Source organism: Nuphar pumila, chromosome 15, assembly GCF_984573655.1.
Source record: "Nuphar pumila chromosome 15, dmNupPumi1.hap1.1, whole genome shotgun sequence".
NCBI classification, from domain to species: domain Eukaryota; kingdom Viridiplantae; phylum Streptophyta; class Magnoliopsida; order Nymphaeales; family Nymphaeaceae; genus Nuphar; species Nuphar pumila.
This window is the reverse complement of record NC_143263.1, coordinates 84,593,080-84,618,917: the sequence shown is the minus strand read 5'-3', so window position 1 is coordinate 84,618,917 and position 25,838 is coordinate 84,593,080. Positions and strand designations below refer to the sequence as shown.

Below are 25,838 nucleotides of genomic sequence, written 5' to 3'. Positions count from 1 at the left end.
GGGGTGCGCCTCGGGTCTGGATCCGAGACCCGGGATCCAACCGAGTGTTGGATCCGCGTCCCACTTGCGATGTGGATCCGTAAGTTGGATTCGTATAGATCCAACCGTAAATTTATTAAAATTATATATATATATTTAATATGTGTTTACTATTGTATTACTATTATTATTTATCTATTTATTTCTAATATATGTATATGATATTATATATATGAACCCTAATTGATATGGGTCCCGGATCCGAATCGTGGATTCCAGCAATTTATTATAGATCCAACATTAAAATTTTAATTGGATTCATACTACATTTAAATCTCAGAGGTCCAGGATCCAATTGTCGTAATGTGGATCCACCCATCACATATGCTATTTCGGACCCCTCTAAAGTGTTATAGGTACAAAAATAGAAATTTTCTCATTAACATCCGATTTACTTTAAGGATCCAAATAGGTTATCCAAGATCCAATTACGAGTAAATAATTAAAACAATAAAATATTCTTGTATCACCTTAATGACTTAAAAAATCTAAATTTATTTATCTGATAAAAATCATGGGTATTACATTATAGATATCAATGAGATAATGTCGGCCTCCACAGGCCAATTGCTCAAAGAGAAATACATGTCACGTATGAACTAAAAGAATCATAAGACATTAATTGTTGCCCTCTCATCGTAGTCGTACCTCTAGGAAGGTACGATCGTACTTTTGGACAAGTACGTCCCATGTGTGTTACGATGTTTGGATGATGAGGTTGTAGTAACTTCGAAGCGTGCCTTTAGCACAATGCTGAGATCACATAAATGGTGACAACTCGCCTTCACAAGCAAGATGCTCGAGTGGGTCTAACAGACCAGAGCATGTAGAATGGGGCGGCGGTTAAGAAATCCCCGTCGTACCCATTTGACCTTCACGGTTCATCAAGAGAGAGGATGAATGGTACAAAAACTCCGATGGACAGGTTGTTAACAACCACCCCACGGGCAAAAGACTCGGCTTCCCCAGTCATCGGAATTAGGGGAATTGAGATTACCATAAATTATCCTAGGTGGTAACTCCCAGGTACTTCTGCAGAAGTTGGATGCATCCATGGGCCACGAATGCCTTTGGGGATTTACTCTCTTGGTCACTAACCGTCCCCTTTGGAGCGGACTCAGTCAGCCATCCGGGTTAATGAAAATACCTGACATAATAAACTCCCGGATCAGTCTCGGTTGTTTCTACGTTTCGCGTCTGTGCGTACCCACATGCCAGTTAATATCAGAACTTAAAAAATATCTTTTTAAATAGTTGTAGAGGATTGAGAGTAACACTGCTCGAAATGCTTCAACCAATAGCTCTTTGCTTACATTACACTTGTTAGAATAGCTTTTAATTGTATTTGTTGCCTTAATATAATAAACTGCTTATCTCATGAATGTCCTGCTTTATTTTATTTTACTTATCCATTTGTTCACCTACCGGTTTGTTGTGAAACTGACTCATTTCATGGGCAGGTGATGAGTAGGACTTCACAAGCGGCCGATGGCGTGGTGCAACATAGCTCAAGATTTCTCTTCTTTCTGCTGGCGGCTTGGCTCTGAGTTTTTGAGTTTTTCTTTAGATTATTGAACTTTGGGAAAATGCTCATTTTGTAATAAACTGCAAAATTTTAATCTATTGCCTTATTTCCTCAATTCCTTTAAGTTGTTGTTCATGTGAATGATGATTTTTTTCAGCTAACGTACCCAAGATTGTTGACTTGTGCTCCTTTCTAAATGTCTTCCGCTGTCACTTTTAAAAGTGAAAACTTTAAATCTTTGAAAGGTTTTTTCGATAATGTTTTCGAAATCACAAGTTGAAATTTTGGGGCGTTACACTCTACTTTTTGTTTCTTTTAGTTCCTGTTATTTTCTGCAGCTGTTACTTCACTCTTGACTTTAGTAGGAGACTTATCGATTCATTAATAAAGAGTTTGATTTGTTTAGTTATGAATGATAAATGTAAGTTCGTTTGTGGTGTGTGGCTATCCATCTGAAATTGAAACTATAAGGACCCCAGGTCTCTGGGAAGATTTTCGCACTGATTTAGAAAAAAAAAAATCCGCATTTTCAAAGGGGATGAGTTGGGGTCGTTACAGTGCATCATGTCATATGAGGGATCTTTAATATGACAAGTCAAATCATGTAGCATCATACAATATTATTTCTATTTGTTCTCCATATCAAATACAGGTAAGGAATCCTATTCATGTCTTTGTTCCTACTTTTTTCTTGGTTGAGACATTTCATCTAGTCATCATGATTTTATCGGTCTGGTTCATTCTCAAGTTGAGTATAAGACCTATAAAGAAACAAGTTGGTCCGAGCAGCAATATGTTATGGAACAAAGAACTTGTTACACTCATGAACACATGTTTCGTATTTGCTTTTAAACCTTGAGGAGAATGCTGGAAGTTGTAGATGGATGCATAAGAACAAAACTGAAGTAGGATGGACCACTGAAAGACATAAAGCAAGACTGAGAGTAATGGCTGTAATAAACATTTTGGTATAAACTTTACTAAGACTCGTGACATTGTTGCACACACAATAACTCTGTTTTTTGTAATTGTAGTTATCAAACAATAAACCATGGAAAAAAGTCGAATATGACGATTTGTTCTATTTCTTGGCCATGGACTTTTGATGCAATATAGATCGTTAATTTCTACTACCATAAAAGAAATAGTTATGCAGCTTACTAGTTATGAGATCAGCTTACTAGAATAGTAAATACTGTTAAAACATATGTAATAATACCATAATACCCGATAGGGGTATTATGGTCATTTCACAAAGTACCCCATAGGGGTACTTATTTTGTTTCTCGTATTTCACTATTTTTTATTTTTCTTTTTAATTTTATTTTTGTATTTTTTGGATACCAAAAAGGGGCCCCACAATGGAGTCGTTGGGGCCCCCAACGACTCTATTGGGAGCCCCTTTGGTCTCCTCTTCTTATAAATAGGGGGAACCCCCCATGTATGTTGTATTGCTCTTGAGAGCTCCTCTTCAATAATAGTGATATTATTTTTCATGTGTGTAGCCTTTTTATAAGGCCCTTTGTATATCCCTTAGTGGATTTTCTCTCTTGTGCATGTTGCACTTGTCCGTGTGGGACATAGTGAATGCTTTAGCATTCTTGGTTTCTTCCGCTTATTTCATTACATGGTATCAAAGCCATAAGATCTTCTAAAGGTAAAATCTTGTCTCTCTCTACTTCCTTTCTTTCTCACATCTTCCTTGTGTAGCAATGAAAGTCAAGATCGATCTATCATTCAAACTCAATGGAAAAAATTACATGATGTGGGCATCCGTAATGGAGAATAATCTCAAAGGCAAGAAGCTTTGGGGTTATGTAATGGGAACCGTTCCGGAACCCCAACTTAAGCTCACAAAGATGGAAGGAGATCAAGAGAAAGCACTTGAAGGCGATGCTCGTCTCAAGGCCATTGAAGATTATAATCATCAAATGGAAGATTGGGAGAGCAACCATGCAAAAATCCTAGCATGGTTTATGAATAATGTCGAACTTAAGGTATGTGCAAATATTGCAAAATTCCGCCGGGCAAATGAAGCTTGGTTTTTTATGAAGGGTATGTTTACCCAAAAGGATCTTGCAAGAGCTTATTTCTTGCAAGAAAAAGTAAGAACCACAAAACAAGGTGACATGAGCATACAAGATTACTATAGTGCTCTAAATCCTTTGTGGGATGAATTGGCTCTTTTAGAGCCTAAATGGGTATCTATGGAGGATGTGGTTCTAAGACAAAAACAAATGGAACAAGATAGATTGTTTCAATTTTTATTTGGGCTTCGTCCCGAATTTGAACAAGTGAGATCCTCACTTCTCCATAGATCCACGTTTCCTCCCTTAGAAGAAGCTATTGCCGAGATTACTCAAGAAGAGACTAGGCATAGCATGGGTAAAAGCATAGAGGAAGTTCTTGCCGTATCTAAACCCGGCAATCATGTTAAAACATACAAACCACCTCATTTTGGTAAGCAAGGGAGTGGTGGAAGAAAAATGATTATATGTCACCATTGTTATGAGCCGGGACATATTAAACCCGTTTGCCCAAAGCTAAATGGGGTATTCAAGCCAAAGGTGGCTTCCGTTGAAGAATCCACCACCAAAGAAGATGACGGCAAGAACGGGGATCTCAAAGACACTCTTGGACAAATCTCCTTGGCTCTTCAACAAATTTTAAAGGTCACTTCTTCCACCTCCGGTGCCGCCATTGCCTCATCATCACCTCCCGGTACGTACTCTTGGATTTTAGATTCCGGAGCTTCTTTTCACATGACCCCTCATGAAAATGCATTAACCAATGTGCACACCAATTCAAAAATGTCTTGTGTCTCTACGGCCGATGGAACTTTTCTCAAAATAAATGGTGTTGGAACTCTTGATTCTAAAAATGTTCAAAATTTCCTTGTTCCAAAAGTTAGAATAGTTCCAAAATTAAATCTTAACCTCTTTTCCGTTTCTCAAATAGCCGACCATGGATGTGAAATATCTTTCTCATCCCAAGGGTGCTTTGTGCAGGATCTCCGGTCCGTGAAGCGGATTGGGCAAGGCCATAGGAAGGGAGACCTTTATTTTATGGATAATTTAATGCTTTCAAATACCTCATTTTGTACTTATGTCCAAGACAAAAATATTGAAACTTGGCATAAAAGGCTTGGACATCCAAGTTACTCTAAAATGTATCTTTTTCCTTTTGGACACAAGTTTTGTAAAGAAAAAGATATCAATTGCAAAGATTGCATTTTTGGCAAAATGAAGTCTACTCCTTTTCCTATTAGATCCTTTGTGACAACAAGACCTTTTGAATTGGTGCATTCCGATGTTTGGGGGCCATCTCCGGTTCTATCTAAAGGTGGTTATTCATATTATGTTACTTTTATTGATGATTATACTAGATATGTATGGATTTATTTTCTTAACTATAAATCGGAAGTTTTTAACTTCTTTAAAGAATTCCATGCAAAAATTCAAAATCAATTTCAAAGTCAAATATCCATTCTTAGATCCGATTCGGGTGGAGAGTACTTATCAAATGATTTTCAAGCATATCTAAAACAACATGGCATTTGTCATCAAAAATCTTGCCCAAGAACTCCTCAACAAAACGGTCTAGCGGAAAGAAAACATAGGCATATTTTGGAAACCACTAGATCCTTACTCATTTCTAAAAATATTCCTAAAAATTTTTGGGCCGAAGCCGTGTTAACCTCCACCTATTTAATCAATAGGATGCCATCTTCAAAATTGAATAATATCTCTCCTTATGAAAAACTTTTTAAAATGACACCCGACTACAATCGTCTTCGGATTTTTGGGTGTAAATGCTTTGTTCTTTTACATAAAAGAGATAAATTGTCACCTAAAGCCATAGAATGTGTATTTTTAGGATATGGTGAAAATAAAAAAGGCTATAGATGCTTTGATCATAAAAACAATAAGTTATTTGTCTCCAAAGATGTAACCTTTTTAGAAGATGAAAATGGATTTGACATATTGGAAAAATCAAATGAAATTGATTATATGTTTATCAATGATCTTTTAGAAGATTCAAATGATGACTCTTTGAGTCATCCGGAAATTTTAGAAAATACTCATGATTCTCATGATGATGATGTATCACCAACTAATGGTGACAATCTCCAAGTATACACTCGGCGTGAGGAAGCCCAACCTATTAGTGCTTTAGAAAAATTCTTGCGGCTTAATGAACCCCTAGAAGAAACCTCCCTTAGGCGTTCTTCTAGAGAATCAATTCCACCTAATAGGTTTGTCTCATATGAAACTCTTTCACCTAAATATAGAGCTTGTCTAATAGCCTTGCATTCTTACTATGAACCCTCCCATTATAATCAAGCAAAAAGTATACCTCATTGGGTTGAAGCAATGAAAGTTGAACTAGATGCTTTAAATAAAGCTAAAACTTGGGAAATAGTTCACCTTCCTCCAAATAAGAAAGCTATAGGATGTCGATGGGTATACAAAGTCAAAACAAAAAGTGATGGTTCCCTAGAGCGCTATAAAGCTAGATTAGTTGCTAAGGGATACTCACAAGAATATGGCATCGATTATGAGGAGACTTTTGCTCCCGTGGCTCGCATGACAAGCGTTAGAACTTTAATTGCGGTAGCATCATCTAAGAAATGGCCTATATTCCAACTAGATGTTAAAAATGCCTTTCTTAATGGTCAGTTGAATGAAGAAGTATATATGGACCCTCCGCCGGGAATCAGTGTTAACCAAGGTCAAACCCTTCGGTTATTAAAAGCATTATATGGTCTTAAACAAGCCCCTAAGGCTTGGTATGATAGATTTAGTGCTATCATGTTACAATTGGGATTTCGCTCATGTTATACTGACACTGCTCTTTTTGTTAAAAATGCAGGTAATAGTATCATCATCCTTCTGCTTTATGTTGATGATATGATCATCACTGGCAATGATGAAAGCGGTATTCTTAAAGTTAAAAATATGTTAAAACATAATTTTGATATGTCTGATCTGGGTTTCCTCAGGTACTTTCTTGGTATAGAAGTTGCATACTCTCCTCGAGGGTATATACTGTCACAGATGAAGCTTGCTGCAGACATATGTTCCAAATCTGGGATTTCAGATGATAAAAAGGTGGAGACTCCCGAGGTTATCAATGCTAAACTACGACTGGAGGATGGAGTTCTGCTGGACGATCCTACGCCCTACAGGCAACTCATAGGCTCCCTCACCTATCTGACTATCACCAGGCCCGATATTGCTCATGCTGTGCACTCTGCAAGCCAATTTCAGCATGCTCCTACATCTGTGCATATGAGTGCTGTGCTCCGGATCATTCGATATATTAAAAATACTTTGACTAAAGGGCTATTCCTATCCTCAATCTCTTCCTTAGATTTACTAGCTTATACTGATGCTGACTGGGGAGGAAACCCAAATGATCGAATCTCAACTACTGGCTTTTGTGTGTTCCTAGGAGATTCGCTAATTGCTTGGAGGTGCAAGAAACAGTAGAAAGTCTCATTGTCTTCTACTGAAGCAGAATACAGGGCTATGGCAACCACTACAATGGAGCTGGTGTGGCTTCGAAGTCTTCTTCAAGATATGGGAGTCGAAATTACCGGGGCTTCGAAGCTTTGTTGCGACAACAAAAGTGCTATCTACATTGCCAGCAACCACACTTTCCATGAGAGGACGAAACATATTGAAATGGACTGTCATTATGTACGTGATGAATATCTTCGTGGGACAGTAACACTGCCATATGTCACTTCAGAATATCAACTTGCCGATTTCTTCACCAAAGCCCTGCCTGCTCCTCGCTTCTTGTTCCTCCTTGGCAAACTTTCGGTCATTCCCCCGTAAAGTTTGAGGGGGGTGTTAAAACATATGTAATAATACCATAATACCCGATAGGGGTATTATGGTCATTTCACAAAGTACCCCATAGGGGTACTTATTTTGTTTCTCGTATTTCACTATTTTTTATTTTTCTTTTTAATTTTATTTTTGTATTTTTTGGATACCAAAAAGGGCCCCCACAATGGAGTCGTTGGGGCCCCCAACGGTCACATGTGACCGTTGGGGGCTCCCAACGACTCTATTGGGAGCCCCTTTGGTCTCCTCTTCTTATAAATAGGGGGAACCCCCCATGTATGTTGTATTGCTCTTGAGAGCTCCTCTTCAATAATAGTGATATTATTTTTCATGTGTGTAGCCTTTTTATAAGGCCCTTTGTATATCCCTTAGTGGATTTTCTCTCTTGTGCATGTTGCACTTGTCCGTGTGGGACATAGTGAATGCTTTAGCATTCGTGGTTTCTTCTGCTTATTTCATTACAAATACAACGAGCTAAAAATATCCAAGTGATATGTTTATCTTTTCATGGTGTAAAAAAATTAGACCTCTTTAAACATGATCAAGGGCTGGTGATTTTTTTTTATCATCTTTCTAATCTCCTTGTTATTTATTTTTTCTTCTTTTTTGCTTTCCACCAGATCTTTCTTCTTCTTGTTTTATCTCATTTCTTCTTTTACATGCTTCTTTCTCTTCTTATCTCTGTTTGACGATTCCTTTATTACTATTTTGGCTTCAATTTTCATTTATAGTTCTATGTTGATAGAACAGAAAAAGGGGAGAGACAAGCGAAACTCAAGGCATCATCCCATACCATTATTTTCTCACAAAAAATCAACTGTTTCAAGTTCAACTTCAGTTTCTTATTCCTATGAGCTAATTCAATTTAAAGCAAAACTTATCAACTACATCTTTAGCTGCCATTATCACTTGACGAACAGAAATGAAGATTGTATTCATCCTAAATGCTTTAGCCATGGGTTCTTGCTTCCATTGACCTACCATAAGTTTTATTTGTGAATTTAATTTTCTTTGATATTCTCATTCCTTTGTTTTTATGTGATAATCATTTAATCCTTCAATATGAAACCTTCATTTTTGAATGTTCAAACTTCGAATATGTCTTTTCTTAAAGACAACTTATATAATCTAGAAAGGACTCATGATGCTTCTTGATCATGTTGATGGGAGCCAGGCACAACTTTTTGCAGCTTCTTGTGAGGAAAAACAAAGAATGAGCTGAAAGAGAAATAATGGAACTCAATCCCTCTTTTGATAATTGGATGGCCACATACCAAGGACTCGTATTGTAACTCTATTCTTAATGAGGACGTACATGTAACTTGTAAGTCACGGAATTACCTACAGCTTGAATAAGAAAGATTAAATGAAAAAGGAAGATAAAAGTTTTGCAGATATTTGGCTTAAAAAATGGATTGTTATGAAGGCCCATTTGCAGCAGATATGGAAACCTTATTTTCAAATGAACAACGATTGCTGCAAGGTTACTAACATGATGAAAGATGGACATGGATGTTTTCTCATTGCTATTACCTATGAAGTCATCAACGATGTTAGATTGCTCAAGATGTAAGGAATTTAATTTTCAAAAATAGATTTTTGAGATAGCTACTGCGTCACAAGTGCGAGTGTGGAGGGCACGATATGACAATTTCAAAAAACTTGGGAGCGGATATATGTGTGTGTGTGTGTGTGTGTGTGTGTGTATGTGTGTGTGTGTGTGTGTGTGTGTGTGTGTGTGTGTGTGTGTGTGTGTTACCTTGACACTTCTAAAGGGCCCACATGTCCCATTGTCCGGCATTTAGACACTTTGATACAGACATCAACACTCCAAGACACTTCATGGACACTTCATTTTTCAACATATAAGTGTCGACGGAAAAAATAGACACTCGGTGTTGGGTGTCCGGCACCTTTGAATGTCTTAGACACAAAGTGTCTAATGTCCAACACTTTGTGTCAATCTTGTTTAAACCCTATTTTCTCTCCATATATTTTATTGGGTCCTAACTCCATGAAAATGAGTCAGCATGCCCTTTTATGTACATAAAGGACTCGGTCTCTCTCTTCCCTCTCCCTCTCTCAGTTAATAAAGAGAGCAATTATTGTCATATATGACGTTATATTCAATCACTGCCTCACATCATGCCCCACTCTCACATACCCACGGTTCCCAAGTGTGAAGTACAATATCATAATAACTGCTCTCATTGATGGAGTCAAGTTAGCTGGTAAAAAGACTCTTGTTACCACAGTTGAGCCCCGCTCTGTCCCATTTAAGAATTAACTCTCCTTTTTCACAATTTTGATGAATTGTGTGGTGCCACATACAGGGGAGAAAACTGAGGATGACTCTTTTTCTCTTCTGAAATAGTTCTTTTATTTTTTACTTGATTACTTAGCCGTGTCCACATATCTGGTTTTTCAAAACCTGTTGTGTCCGACACCGACACCCGTACCAGTATCCAAGTAACATAGGTGTCTGGGCTTGTTAGGGTTAACTGAATCCACTTTCAGACAGAAATGGACCTCAGTGCAGTTGACTTCACCAGACACAAAGGAAGCTGTGTCCAAGTGTTGCACCCGCACACGGGTGCGATGCAGGTGAATTTCCCTATTAGAAGAGTCCATGTTACATATGATAGCTACAAACAACACAAGATGCGACTGTCTCAAAGCATTTATTGGACACTGTTTTAGGAAAGAAGAGCTATAGACATTTTCAGCGATGCTGTAAGCTTCAGGTAAAGAGTATTGATTATAAATCCATGTTAAGTATTGCACTCTATCATGTCTTCTCATAATACTGATTGCTTATTTTATTCTTTGTGTTGTGATTTTATGTATTTTTGTCCTTATTTACAGCTTTGTCTGTTATTGCATCTTAAGGGGCATTTTTGTCCCACAGTTTTTTGTCTTGTATATATTGTATTGTTGTAAGTAAAAAATAGACATCACCTTTTCTCCAAAAGCTTGTATTGTGAAAGTGGTAGAAAAAGATTAAAATCAGAGTGCAGAAAGGTACTTACCTTGATTGAATTCAAGTAAATACAAAGCAAGGCCACACATAATTTTGTCCAGGAAACTGAGTGAGGCATACACGAATCCACAGCCATTCAGATCTTGCCCAACAAGAACACTCTCCATGCTAATAGAGGTCACCTATTACCAACAAATATAATAATAAAAATGAAACTTCGTTTTAAGATATACCAAATGACAGATGATACATGTTTGATGAACAACATATATGTGAACATTAGTGAGCACTAGGAATGAAAATGGGTTTCATATGGGTCAAGTCAGGCTTGCCCCACACTGCATCCAACTTTGAAGTCAGTTTAGATCAAGGTTGCCAGACTAGGAAGTGAAAATGGGAAACGATACAGGAAGCGGAAGCGAGAAGTGATGCATTTTAAAATGCATAGGAAGCGGGAGGCGAGGAATTACAAAAATAATAATATAATAATTGAATGGGAATCAAAATAAAACACAAATAAAAACTAAAATAAAAGTGATTATTATTAAATTTCATGATTTTTTACTGTAAGAATTAAATTTTTAACAAAATAAAAAAATGATGACCGCCAATTTAGAGAAAGCACATGAAAGTGAGTGAGAAGCGTGAGAGGAAACACATAAAACACATGAAAAGTAGACTGAGAGAACATATAAGAAGAATGAATGAAGCGTGTCGAAAGCATAGGAGAATCAAGATTCTCATCAAGTTTTGGAAGCGAGGAGTATTGCGCTTCCGAAGTGAGTTTCCAGGAAGCAGGCTTCCCACCTATCTAAGAAGCTTCCGGTAACTCTTGTTTAGATCTATATCCCAACTTGATATAATAGTATAGTTATAGATTCAGTTAGGACCTGAGCTTCTGAGAAACTGTATCTAATGAAAATCAGTAAAACTTATTGATTTTTATGTGGAAAAAGGTAAAATAGGTTGTGTGAAATACTGTTACAACTTAGACCTAATTATATTTGCTTAGCTGATATCCATACAGATCCAAGTAGACCCAATCATATTTGTTCTGTATCTTACCCAGATTCGGACACATAGACTTGGATCCAGGTCTGTCTCCCTATAGGTTAGAGCTAAGACCAATTTGCACTGCACCCCTAGTGAGTACAAGCAGAGAAAGAAAGAAAAAAGATATTACAGAACGAATCACACATACTAATTGTGTTACTAAATGCAGTGTCAGACTTGTAATATCTTCAACTTTTATAAGTTGTATTTGTAACATAAAGTACTATCCCTTGATGGGTATCTTAATACTTTCCAAGACCCAATGTTTGTAAGCTGTTCTACTTTATGAAACTCTCTCTCTCTCTATATATATATATATATATAATACCAGTCTTTAATATTTTGAAAATAATGTGATATTGCCGGCATTTTTAGAGAACACAATAATATCAGAAAAATATCACCAAAAAATGAATATCACAATATTTTCAAGAGATTTTTGAAATTTTTCTTATTTTTATATATTTTAAGCCTATGTTTTCTTTTTTGTTTCTTTTGTATTTTAAGAACTTTTCTACTTGTTTTTTTATATTTTACCAAGAAAAATGAATAGAAGACCTTTATTTCTCATTTCTTTCATTATTTTTTATACTTTTCAATTTTCAGAATTCCAAGATTTCTCAAGAAAAACCAACTTTTAAAAAAAAAATGAGTAAAACCCTTGACATGAGACTCCCGAGAATGATACTTTGCTTTCTCACTCTCTGATTATATATATAGAGTAGAGAGTAGCTGCCTACACATATCCGTGCTTACAGCTGCCTACGGGGCTTTTGAAGGTTTTTTTTTCCATATTTTTCTCCAATCTGACCATACAGATGTGTTCTACGTGTTTAATTTTATAGGAATGGACTCTTGCATCATACAATTCTGATGTGCAGGTAGGTTTCTATAAGGTTTGAAAATCGATGGTGTAAATTTTTTATAAATATTATAAATATTCAAGGCTTAAAAATCATGTTTTTTTATTGAAAAACCATGATCCAAGGTCGTTTCCTAGCAAATTGTCCATGCCGAACGCATCTGTACGGTCAGATTTGGGAAAAACAACATGAAACCCCCTTCGCTCAAGGTAGGCTGCCATAGGCAGCTACTCCCTTCTCTCTCTCTCTCTCTCTATATATATATATATATAAATATATATATATATATATATATATATATATATATATATATATATATATATATATATATATATATATATAGAGAGAGAGAGAGAGAGAGAGAGAGAGAGTGGTAATTGCTAACCCCCTTACTAACCAGGCTTTCGAAGGGTTTTGTTAAAACCTTTTGTATAAGATAATATGATGTAATTAGGAATGCCCTTTAGAGGCATTTTAGTCTTTTCCTTATTATGTAATAGTAGCTACCCATTAGGGTCTGCATCGTAATTCTTCTTTTTCTTTATTTTTTTTTTGTTTTGTCCTTTCACAAAAGTGAAAGGACATTAATGTAATTGGCCCTTAGAGCTGTTGGGGACATCCAAACGACTATATTTATAGTCATTGGGAGCTCCCCAAGGGCAATAAGAGCCATCTTGTGGCCTATTTAAAGAGGCTTCTTGCCTCTCCCTTCAAGGTTTGTTCTAAGCATTAGGGAAATAATATTTTTATTTTTTTTATTTGTGTTATTGCTTTTCATCGATTTAGATGGAGTAGTACAAGGTATATCTTATGGAGAAAGGCTTTTCATCGGTGGTGACCTTAATGGACATGTAGGCATTAATAGAGATGGATTTGAGAGTATCCGTGGAGGCTATGGTATATGAGAAAGAAACGAAAGTGGAGAAAGAATTTTAGATTTTGGTTTGTCCTATGATATGATCTTAGCAAACACTTGGTTTAGGAAGAGGAAGTCTCACCTAGTAACATTTAAAAGTGGGGTTAATACGAATTAGATAGATTTTTTCTAACTTAGAAAGAGAGATAGGGGTTGTTGCATCGATTGTAAGGTTATACCGGAAGAAAGTGTAGCTACACAACATAGAGTCTTAATTTTAGATCTTAGAATTAGACAATGCCGCAAAAGGGATAGACATAGGATAGATCCTAGAATTAAGTGGTGGGCACTGAAAGGAGCTAAACAAGGAATATTTATAGAGCAGGTAGTTAAGGAAGTTGATTGGTGTCTCGAGGAGGATTCAGAATCAATGTGGAATAAGATAGCGGGTGGCATGAGAAAGGTAGCTAAGGAGGTATTGGGTGAGTCTAAAAGTGGTGCACCGCTAGGTAAGGATACATCGTGGTGGAACGATGATGTCAAATTAGCTATTAAGGTTAAAAGAGAGTGTTATAGAAATCTAAGTAAGAGTCGTGATAATGAGAATTTAGAGAAGTATATGATAGCAAAGAAGGAAGCTAAAAAAGTAGTTCGAAACACAAGGGATAAGGTATATAAAGAGGTTTATGACAAGTTGGATACCAAAGAGGGCGAGAAGGATATTTATAGGCTTGCAAAGATGAGAGATAGAAAATCGATGGATCTGGGTATGGTTAGATGTATCAAAGACGAAACGCAAAGGGTTTTAGTCAAAGATGAGGAGATTAAGGAGAGATGGAAAGATTATTTTGATAAGCTTTTTAATGAAAGTCATGCTCAGGATCTTAGAGACTTCTCCATTCCTTTTTATGAGATGAATCGTGACTTCATGCGCAAGATTCAAAAGAAAGAAATTGTAGAGGCTTTGAAGAAAATGAAATCAAGAAGGGCAGTTGGCCCAGATAGTATACCTATCGAGGCTTGAAAATGCTTGTGAGAGAAAGGTTTAGAATGGTTGACAAATCTTTTTAACAAGATTTGGTGGACAAATAAGATGCCTAATGAGTGGAGGAAGAGTACTTTGGTGCCTCTATATAAGAATAAGGGTGATATACAAGATTGCACAAACTATCGTGGTATAAAACTCATGAGTCATACTATGAAACTTTGGGAGAAGATGATTGAGTCTAGGTTGAGAAAGATTGTCATGATATCAGAGAATCAATTTGGTTTTATGCCTGGAAGATCAACTATGGAAGCTATACATCTTCTTAGACAACTTATTGAGAGAAATAGAGAGAGGAACAAAGATTTGCATATGGTTTTTATTGATTTGGAAAAGGCATACGATAGAGTACCTAGGGACGTTCTCTGGTGGACAATGATGAAGAAATGTGTTTCTCTCAAGTACATTAGTATAATTAAAGATATGTATGAAGGAGTAGCAACCAATGTCCGCACTTGTGGAGGGGTGACAACCAATTTTCCTATAACGGTTGGGTTACATCAAGGATCTGCTTTAAGCCCTTTCCTATTTGCTATAGTGATGGATGAGCTTACGAGATCAATTCAAGAAAATGTGTCGTGGTGTATGTTGTTTGCTGATGATATTGTTTTGATTGATGAGTCTAAAGCTGGGGTTAATGCTAAGTTAGAATTATGGAGACAAACATTGAAAGCAAGAGGTTTTAAGTTGAGTAAGAGTAAGACAATACATGGAATGTCGGTTTAGTAAGCAACGAAGTAGTGATGGGAGTGTAGTGAAGCTTGGTGAGCAAGAAATACCGGTGGATAATTGTTTCAAATATTTGGGATCTATCATTCAAAAGTATGGAGAAATTGATGGAGATGTAAATCATAGGATAAAGGTTGGGTGGATGAAATGGAAAAGTGCAACTGGAGTGTTGTGTGATCGTAGAATGCCATTGCGGTTGAAGGGAAAGTTTTATAGGACGACTATTAGGCCCCCTTTACTATATGGTACAGATTGTTGGGCTGCCAAGAGACATCATATTAAAAAAATGAGTGTAGCTGAGATGCGTATGCTGAGATGGATGTGTGGAAATACAATAAAAGATAAGATTCAGAACGAGGAGATACGTAAGAAGGTAGGCGTTGCACCCATTGAAAATAAGATGAGAGAGAATCGTTTACGGTGGTTTGGACATATTCGGCGAAGGCCTAATGATGCTCCAGTTAGAAGGATGGAGAAATGGGAAAATATATTAGTTAAAAGAGGTCGGGGTAGGCCTAGGAAGACATGGATGGAGGTGATAGGAAAGGATATGAATGCTTTGAACCTCACCGAGGACATGGCATTGGATAGAAATGATTGGAGGAGAAGGATTCATGTGGAAGACCCAGAATGATTTTCTTTTTTGGTTCATATCGCCGACCCCAATTGTTTTGGGATGAAGGCGTAGTTGTTGTTGTTGTGTTATTGCGCTCTTTTGAGAGATTTATGTGTTAGCTCTTAGTGGCTCTTTGTATTTGGCACATAGGTAGCTGTGTATTTGTGATTGTGCACACTTTTTGCCCTTTTCTGGGACTGTGTTTGTGCACTTGTTGCTTCATTACATGGTATGAGAGCTAAAAGCTCTTAAAGGCGTGTGGATTAGAAAAGAGGAGGTGCTGAAAGCTTGGATCGTGTAAAGCTTACGGTGACTCTACATCAACTTGGGACGTCTCCTCTTCTTCTTGTCTATCTATCTCTTTCTTTTTCCTCTCTTTCTCCTCGTCTTATCCGCTATGGCTGATAAATAAATTGTAACGGTCGTTCTCATCAAATTTGATGTGGGTAGTCGTGTACTTGGCTTATTTAGTTGTTTAAGCATACACGAAGTTGTGCAATAAACCAGTGTCAATTAATACTGAAATCGTCAATGCACCGATTCTATCAGGTACCTTTATCGTTTGAGGTACCTTCACGTCAGCTAGTGCATGGTACGAGATCTTCAGAACCTCCTCCAGAGTGTCTTCTGCCGAATCCGACAATTCGGCGTCACTGATCTCTTCCTCAACCTCGCTATCGCACAAGTACATGTTAAGAACCTTGCACTTGTGGCCTAGTTCTCAAACCTCATCGTAGTTATAGCAAAGGCCTTTCTTCCGGCGCTCTGCCATCTATTCACAGGAGAGCTGCTTAACTTGAACTTTGGAGCGTGCATCCGACACCTATGCTTATTGTATAGGGCGATTAGTGGCCCTATATGAAGACCTAGGAGACGCGATCTCCTGTGTGGGGCAGGACATGGTCCTGCAAGAGGATGAATTCCCCCGGGTCGTGTATCTCTAAGTGGACGTCCTATCTAGTCGAGTCCAGCACAAGTTCATCCTAGAGAGTTTCTCCTCAGCCATACGTGCTAATTCGAAATCCTGCATCAGAGAGATAGGTCTCGCAGCCTGGACCTTGATTTGCAGGTCCGGTTTTAGACCCGCAATGAAAGTCCCGATTAAAGAATCCTAGGACCATCGAGTGACGAGTCAACCTTTCAAACTTTGCCTGATAATCGAAAGTGTTGCCCTATTGACGAATCTTGGACAACACAACATGATAGTTGAAGTAGGCAGATGGACCAAACTGGTTTATGAGAGCCCTCGAGAAAGCCTCCCAATAGAGCGTGCCCAACTAGGTCTCTAACCATTGGAACCATTGGATGACATACTCTTCCAGGTAGATAGAAGCGAAGGCCACTCGGTCTTCATCTGACATTCGAGCAATCTAAAAGTATTGCTCGGCTCAGAACACCCAACTCATCGGATCAGAGCCAACAAATTTGGGGAAATCAAGTCGTGGTTAGTGGGCTGGGTAGGGTCTGTTGTTAGACCCCGACGCTTGGCTGCCCCCACTTGTTTCTTCGTTATGGTCATGATGACTGGTCATCTGGTCCAACTGATGCTCCATAGAATCCAACGTCGTGAGAACGCGTTGGAAACACTCATCCAACTTGTCATTGAGCGCTTCCACACGCATTGTTAAATTATGTATCCAAGTTATAATTTTGTATATATATAAGGTAATACATATATTATATATATGTATAAGTATCTACCTATTATATATATATATATATTCCTATCTTTAGTCTTAGGGGTAGTTTAGACATTTTACATATTCTTTTTTCGTGAATATGTTTGTAATTTTATTTTCATTTTCTTAATTTCTTTTTTCTTTTTAATAATGTGTTGTACTTACCTTGGGAGGGGCCCAACCCACTAGTCGTTTGACCCCTCCAACGGTCACATTTGTGACCGTTGGAGGGGCTCCAACGACTATGTGGAGCCCCTTCCAAGGCTTCCCAAATGCCCTATAAATATGCGCACTATTTCTTGTATTCTCTTAAGGGTTTTGGGACTATTGCCTAGCCTTTTATTGTTTATGAATCTTATGAGTGCATTTGCACATTTGTGAGTTCGTGTTTTGTGTTTTTTGTGCACAAGTGTTTCAAGTATTCTTGTGCGTTTGTGCATGTATTTATTTTCAAGAATATTGTTCTATTGGTTGTAGTATCTTGTTAAAGATACTTTCACATGGTATCAGAGCCTCGTTGAAGAAGAAGAATTGTGAGTCTCTTCCGTTTGAATGCTTCGAAAAACGTGCCTTCAAAATTTTGAATTTTGAAGTGGATCACCTTCTTCGAGCAATATTTTAGAAGTCTCTTTTATCAAGAAAGACCCGAAAAATATCTGAGGTACGTATTATTTATTGCCTTCTTTCCTCTCTAATAGGCGAAAAAGACTCCCACTTCTCTCTTGGATTTAAACTTAATGGCTCAAACTATCATGTTTGGGCCGGTAATATGGAAGCCCATATTAAAGGAAAGGGGCTTTGGGGTTGCGTTCATGACTCAATACCGGAACCGGAACCCAAAATCACCATCATTGAAAAAGGGGATATTAAGATCCTTGAAGGGGAAGAAAGACAAAGGGCTCTTGAAGAATATTCTAAAAAGCATGATGAATGGGAAATGAAGAACTTTAAGATCTTATCTTGGATTTTTTCATCCGTTGAGACCAAGATAAACGCTAATATCATCAAGTTTAAAAAAGCTTCCGAAGCTTGGTTGTATCTTGAGAAAATGTACACTTCAATAGACTTATCACACAAGTACTATCTCCAAAAGAAGGCTTTGACCCTCCAACAAAATGAGATGACCATTCGGGAGTACTTTGCCGAATTATCCTCTATTTGGGACGAGCTTTCCATCCTTGAACCAAAATGGAGTGGAAAAGCTATCGAATTAAGGCACAAACAACTTGAGGAAGACCGGTTCTTCAACTTTCTAAATGGTCTTAGACTCAAATTTGAGCAAGTTCGGTCTTCTCTTCTCTCCGCCTTCACATCTCCCTCGCTTGAAGATGTAATCACTAAGTTAAGTGGTGAAGAAACCCGTATGGGGATTAGCAAGAATAATCCTAGCATTCTTGTTACCTCTTCTACTCAAGAAGATTGTGAAGTGGTTAATGACGTGTCAAGACTGGAGAATAATGTGAAGACCTATAGACCTCCTCATTTCAAGAATCAAGGTCAAGGACGAAATGATCGGTATGGCAAAAGAGACTATAGCAAATTGAATTGCCATTTTTGTAAAGAACCAGGGCATATCAAACCCATGTGCCCTAAATGGAAGAAATTAATTGCAACGGCTATGGCAACCCAAATGGAGGAACGACCTTCATCATCAAGTGGGTCTCTTTCTCTTCAACAAATCGTAGAAGCCTTACAACCTCTTCTCAAGGGAGGCATTTCCGGAGCCACTATGTCATCTTCCTCCCCCGGTAAGACATCTTGGCCTTTAGATTCCGGGGCATCTTTTCACATGACCCTAAGTACTTGCTCTATTTCAATTTTTTCTAAAAATTCTCTTCGATCCTTTGTCTCAACCGCCGGATGAAACACCTCTTGAAATCAAAGGAATAGGCGATTTTGAAAAATAAGATTTCTTTGTTCCAAAAATTCGTCTTATCCCAAAACTAAATTTAAATCTTCTTTCCGTCTCCCAACTCTCGAACCATGGTTGCGATATAAAATTCTCTTCTAATAAATGTTGGATACAGGATCGCCAGTCCGGGAGATTGATTGGGGAAGGCTCTAGGAGAGGAGACCTCTACTACATTGATTTTCTTCAAGTTCCCAAGAGTCAATTTTGTAATGTTGTTCAAAACAAAGATATTCATGTATGGCATAAGAGATTGGGTCATTCCAATATTGTTAAAATCTCATGTTTGCCTTTTATTAAACATCTTTATAAAAGTGATTTTTTGTGTAATGAATATATTCTTGGGAAGATGAAGTGTTTGCCTTTTCCTCAAAGATCCATGTTTACGACAAAACCTTTTGAACTTGTCCATTCCGATGTATGGGATCCGACTCCTGTGATATCTAAGGGAGGATTTTCATACTATGTGATTTTTGTGGATGACTACACTAGGTTTTGTTGGATTTATTTCCTTAAACATAAACATGAAGTTTTTTCAACTTTTAAAAATTTTCATATGATGATTTTGAATCAATTCAATGGAAGTCTAAAAATCCTTAGGTTGGACTCTGGAGGAGAATACCTCTCAAATGAATTCAAAAGTTATCTTGAAAGTTTTGGTATTTTCACCAAAAATCTTGTCCGAAAACCCCTCAACAAAATGGGTTAGTCGAACGAAAGCATAGACATATCATTCATACAACTAGAACGTTGCTCATTTCACAAAGCATTCCAAAGAATCTTTGGGCTGAGGCAGCCCTTACCTCTATCTATCTCATAAACAGACTTCCATCAAAAAATTTAAGCAAAATTTCTCCCTTTGAAAAATTATACGAAAAGGAACCTGATTATAGCAGGTTAAGGGTCTTTGGGTGTAAATGTTTTGTTCTTACTGATAAAAATGACAAACTTTCCCCAAAGGCCATTCCTTGTGCTTTTCTTGGCTATTCTGAAACCCAAAAGGGTTTTCGTTTTTATGATGTCAAAAGTGATAAACTGTATGTTTCTAGAAATGTGAGTTTTTTGGAAAATCTTAGTGGCTTCGAAAATTGTGAATCTCATGATGAGAATGTAGATTATTCTTTTCTATTTGATCTACTAGATAAAAACGATGATACTAGTGATAATGAGTCAGATTAAAATGACTTGAGTGATGTTGAAACTGAGGAAAACATTTCCTTGCTCTCTTCATCTCATCAACCTATTGATGAAAGTTTATCAAGAGATCCTATCACCTATAGTCATAGAGACCCAAACCCCTTTAGAAGTGCTCTTGAAAGATACGATAATACTAGTCCAGGAGCTCCTCAGAGTGAAGTGATCCCCCGTATAACCAAAAGAAGTAGAAAATCTCCTTCTAGGTTCATTTCTTATGACTCTTTTTCACCTAAATATAGAGTCTGTCTTAATTCCATTCATTCTTATATAGAACCTAGAAACTTTGAAGAAGCACGAAAGTGCCCTGAATGGATTACTGCAATGGATAATGAACTTGAAGCTCTAAGAAAAGCCAAAACTTGGGAGTTTCAAAATCTTCCTAAAGATAAGAAAACAATAGGGTGTAGATGGATTTTTAAAGTAAAGACTAAAAGTGATGGATCTCTTGAGAGATATAAAGCTCGTTTGGTTGCAAAAGGATATAGTCAAGAGTATGGTATTGACTATGAGGAAACTTTTGCTCCTGTAGCTTGTATGGTCACTGTCCGATGTCTTATAACTGTTGCCTCTATTAACAAGTGGAACATCTATCAAATGGATGTTAAAAATACCTTTTTAAATGACGATTTAAATGAAGAAGTTTATATGGACTTCACCTGGAATGGAGTTTCCCAAGGGAAAAGTGTTTCGTCTTCAAAAAACACTTTATGGTCTAAAACAAGCCCCCAAGGCTTGGTATGATAGGTTTAATTCTGTAATGATTGAAAATGGATTTTCTTCTTGCTTTACTGACACCGCTCTATTTGTTAGAAAATCCAATGCAGGGATTGTAATCTTATTATTATATGTGGATGACATGCTCATCACTGAAAGTGATTCTAACGGGGTTAAGAGTATAAAATCTATTTTGAAAGAAATTTGAAATGACTGATTTGGGTTTTCTAACTTACTTTTTGGGAATTGAAGTAGCATACTCTCTTAGAGGGTATTTTTTATCTCAAACTAAGCTTGCTTCTGAGATCATTGACAGGTCAGGTATTACAGATGAGAAGGTTTGTGAAACTCCTGTTGTGGTGGGGGCAAAGATGAAAATTAATGATGGTGTTCCTCTTTCGGATCCTACACCCTACAGACAACTTGTAGGATCATTGATGTATCCGAGTATTACCAGACCAGATATATCTCATGCAGTCCATACTGCAAGCCAGTTTCAGCATGCGCCCACATCCGTTCACATGAGTGTCATCTTGCGAATTGTAAGATACATAAAGGGTACTCTAAATAAGAGAGTTTTTCTATCCTCTTCTTCTGATTTAAAATTAATTGTTTATACTGATTCTGATTGGGGAGGTGACCCAAATAACCGTCACTCAACCACTGGTTTTTGTGTATTCTTAGGAGACTCACTAATCTCGTGGAGATGCAAGAAGCAACAAAATGTGTCGCTCTCCTCAACTGAAGCTGAATATCGTGACATGGCGACTACTACCATGGAGATTGTATGGATTCATCAGTTGCTAGAAGACATGGGGATCACAATAGAAGGGTCCACCAAGCTGTGTTGCGACAACAAGAGTGCAATCTACATTGCGAAAAATCACACCTTTCATGAACGGACTAAACACATCGAGATGGATTGTCACTATGTTCGTGAGGCGTATCTCAAAAGAGTCATTGACCTTCCTTATGTCACGTCGGAATATCAGTTGGCAAATTTCTTTACTAAAGCTTTATGTGCTCCGCGGTTCAACTTCCTCCTTGGCAAACTCTCGGTCATCTTGCCCTAAGTTTGAGAGGGGGTGTTAAATTATGTAAATCCAAGTTATAATTTTGTATATATATTTTATATATATAAGGTAATACATATACATATATTATATATATGTATATGTATCTACCTATTATATATATAAAATATATATATTCTTATCTTTAGTCTTAGGGGTAGTTTAGACATTTTATACATATTCTTTTTTCGTGAATATGTTTGAAATGGAAAAGTGCAACTGGAGTGTTGTGCGATCGTAGAATGCCATTGCGGTTGAAGGAAAAGTTTTATAAATCGACTATTAGGCCCACTTTACTATATGGTACAGAATGTTGGGTTGCCAAGAGGCATCATATTAAAAAAATGAGTGTAGCTGAGATGCGTATGCTGAGATGGATGTGTGAAAATACAATAAAAGATAAGATTCAGAACAAGGAGATACGTAAGAAAGTAGGTGTTGCACCCATTGAAAATAAGATGAGAGAGAATCGTTTATGGTGGTTTGGACATATTCGGCGAAGGCCTAATGATGCTCCAGTTAGAAGGATGGAGAAATGGGAAAATATATTAGTTAAAAGAGGTCGGGGTAGGCCTAGGAAGACATGGATGAAGGTGATAGGAAAGGATATGAATGCTTTGAACCTCACCGAGGACATGGCATTGAATAGAAATGATTGGAGGAGAAGGATTCATGTGGAAGACCCAGAATGATTTTCTTTTTTGGTTCATATCGCCGACCCCAATTGTTTTGGGATGAAGGCGTAGTTGTTGTTGTATGTTTGTAATTTTATTTTCATTTTCTTAATTTCTTTTTTCTTTTTAATAATGTGTTGTACTTACCTTGGGAGGGGCCCAACCCACTAGTCGTTTAACCCCTCCAACGGTCACATTTGTGACCGTTGGAGGGGCTCCAACGACTATGTGGAGCCCCTTCCAAGGCCTCCCAAATGCCCTATAAATATGGGCACTATTTCTTGTATTCTCTTAAGGGTTTTGGGACTATTGCCCAACCTTTTATTGTTTATGAATCTTATGAGTGCATTTGCACATTTGTGAGTTCGTGTTTTGTGCTTTTTGTGCACAAGTATTTCAAGTATTCTTGTTGTGCGTTTGTGCACGTATTTATTTTCAAGAATATTGTTCTATTGGTTGTAGTATCTTGTTAAAGATACTTTCACACGCATACCCATGGTCCCCATGTTAAGTTGAACCTTGACAAGTCTCTCATCAAATAGAGCAGAATTTTCCTTGAAATTCGTATGGAGATCGTTGGCCATCTTTTGGGCTCGAGTCATATCGAGGGTTTCCAAAGTTGCGAACACAATAAGGGCTTAGATCCTTATTGGCTAGGCTCGCTAAACAAAAAAGAGTTTGGTACGGTACCGAAAGCATCGCGTGCGCAACGGTTGGGTAGGTGTGGGGCTCCCGTACGCAAGACAAACACGCATTGGGTCAACATCAAACACTAGGTTGGTCAGACCCTCCCAAAAGTGCCTAGGTTGCATAAAAAATGTATCCAACTCGGTGCAGGTTAGGAAAAATCAGCCACACAACTACAAGGTTGTCGGGACTATCGTTCGGCTATTTGGAAACCCGAGAAAATAATTCAGGGCACGAGCAACAAAATGAATCCGTCGAATTCGGGTTAGATCAACGTTGGGTCTGATCTAACTCTCCGTACGATACAAAATTCAACACACCTAGATAAAATATAACTCAAAAAATTAGCACGTGCATTGAAATATACCTGAACGAAATCGAGAAGGGCATGTGCCCTTGCTAGGTCGACTAGGCAGGCTGCTGGTCGGCCTGGCTTGCCATGTAAAGCAAGGCTCTAATACCAATTGTCAGGACCCATTTACCAGAAGAGTCAGTTTTGCAAGTTCAACGCATGGAACGAGGCAAAGCACGACAGAGGGAGGCGCAACAGGTTGGTGCAACAACGATTGGTTATGGGGAGAACACTAGGTCGTGTCTCAAGGTAGGGACACAGTCATAGCCACAACAGGGGGAGTGTCCCAAGGCATGGGGACATGACAAGAGAAAAGGAGGGGTGGAAGAACTTGTCCTACAAGGGACATGACCAGGGGAGCCTGGGTAGGTTGAAGAACTTGTCCTACAAGGGACATGACTAGGGGAGCCTGGGTAGGCTTGGACGAGTCCCAGAGGGGTTTTGGAAACAGGGAGCAAACTGACAGGGAGAGAGAGCAGTGTCTCTCCTTGCTGGCTTGACCTACGAGGCAGGTGGTGAAGGTGGAGGGCAGGGCGTCGACTGGAAGGGAGATCTTCAATCTCGACTGGCCGACGATAGCTGAGGTGGACAGACTAGTGAGGGAGAACTTAAATCCCTCAAAAACAAGCACAGAAACCAGGAAGAACTCTTTTGAGAAATCTCTCAGAAAAATTCGTTAAAAATAACTAAGCAGAGGCACATATTTATATAGTCTACATAGGGGTAAAAAAGGAAAAGAAAGCACACAATCCCAACCTGGATGGGATTCCAGGGAGGGCATCCCACCAGAGTCCCAGCGTAAGTGGGAGTCCTGAAGGAAGTGAGATTCTCCAAGGGACGTCCCACTCTAGAAGAGTCCTAGAAGACTCTCTGATGTTTTTCTTGTTGTTCCAACATTAGGTGATGATTCCTAATGTTTCAATTGATGGTGATGATTTTTGACGTCGGTCGAAGAACATGTATAAAACCCAGTAAATAAAATAAAAATTGTGTGTTAAAATACTACTAGGAACTGCCTTGAACCTCAAAAATTCGATTCGTTTTGAGTATTCGTGGGTTTCAAGTAAGTGAATTAAATTGTGTGCATTAAGTAGGAATATGCATGCAAAAACAATACTGATAATTAAAGTTAAAAAGTTATTCATGTATATTGCATTGATTCATGCATCGCTAAATGTTTAGTTTTGCATGAGATTGTTGGTTATTTTAATTGAACTGCTTATATTGCACATCTGTTCTAAATATGTGATGTTTGTTGAGTCCTCTTAAACTTATGTTTGCTCTGATTTATGCTAATTTCTTTACTATTTAATTTCGAGAGAGTCTCGTACAAGAACTTTGGTTCTTACATGTTTTTAAAAATCTTTTTCAGGTACTGAAGCATAGTAATGCAGGGACCAACTTGCTGGAGGGAGCGAGGAATTATGATCTGGTGGCATGGGTTTTGACAGTGTTAGAGAGTTTTTGTTTTAAGGAACTAAGTGAACCCTCAATGGGGACTATTCAATTAAAATTAAATTCAATTTCAATTTATGATAATGTAATAAATTATTGTTGGGTATATATTAAACATGTAATGTGCCCAGGGTCCTTGGGATATTTTCCGCAATGTTTTAAAATTATTTATAAAAAAAAAATATGCATTTTTCGAGGGTTGGTTTGGGGTCATTAAAGCGGATCTAGCTGGATGGACCCGATGCTCAGGTGGGTCCGTAACATATAGTTAACTTTTAGTGGCAATGCTTGGTACTAAACTTTCAATTTGGAATAGACTTCAGAAGATTCAGAAAACCCTGATTTCAAAACAATGTAACAACTTATCCCTTACATTTAGTTTAATATGTTCACTAGATCGTTCTTTGGGGCATCCTAGTATTGCATAACTAGATAAAATAAATCTTTGAGGATCTAGACATTAAATGAAATAGAAGGTATTGTTAGCAAAAGTAGTCTGAGATTGTTAATTTTCCGGGCGTTTGATTGCATGGACAG

The 25,838-nt window shown here is 37.8% G+C and overlaps 1 protein-coding gene across 4 annotated transcripts in view; it reads right to left on the bottom strand.

The window, feature by feature from the left end:
* The window catches only part of LOC149815830 (uncharacterized), a 110,771-nt gene that overhangs the window by 31,055 nt on the left and 53,878 nt on the right, over positions 1-25,838 (bottom strand). For all 4 annotated transcript variants that reach the window (XM_089990103.1, XM_089990102.1, XM_089990104.1 and 1 more), the window contains one exon: positions 10,449-10,581. In XM_089990103.1, the coding sequence (XP_089846229.1) occupies positions 10,449-10,581 (133 nt within the window). The remainder of the gene's footprint in view (positions 1-10,448; positions 10,582-25,838) is intronic.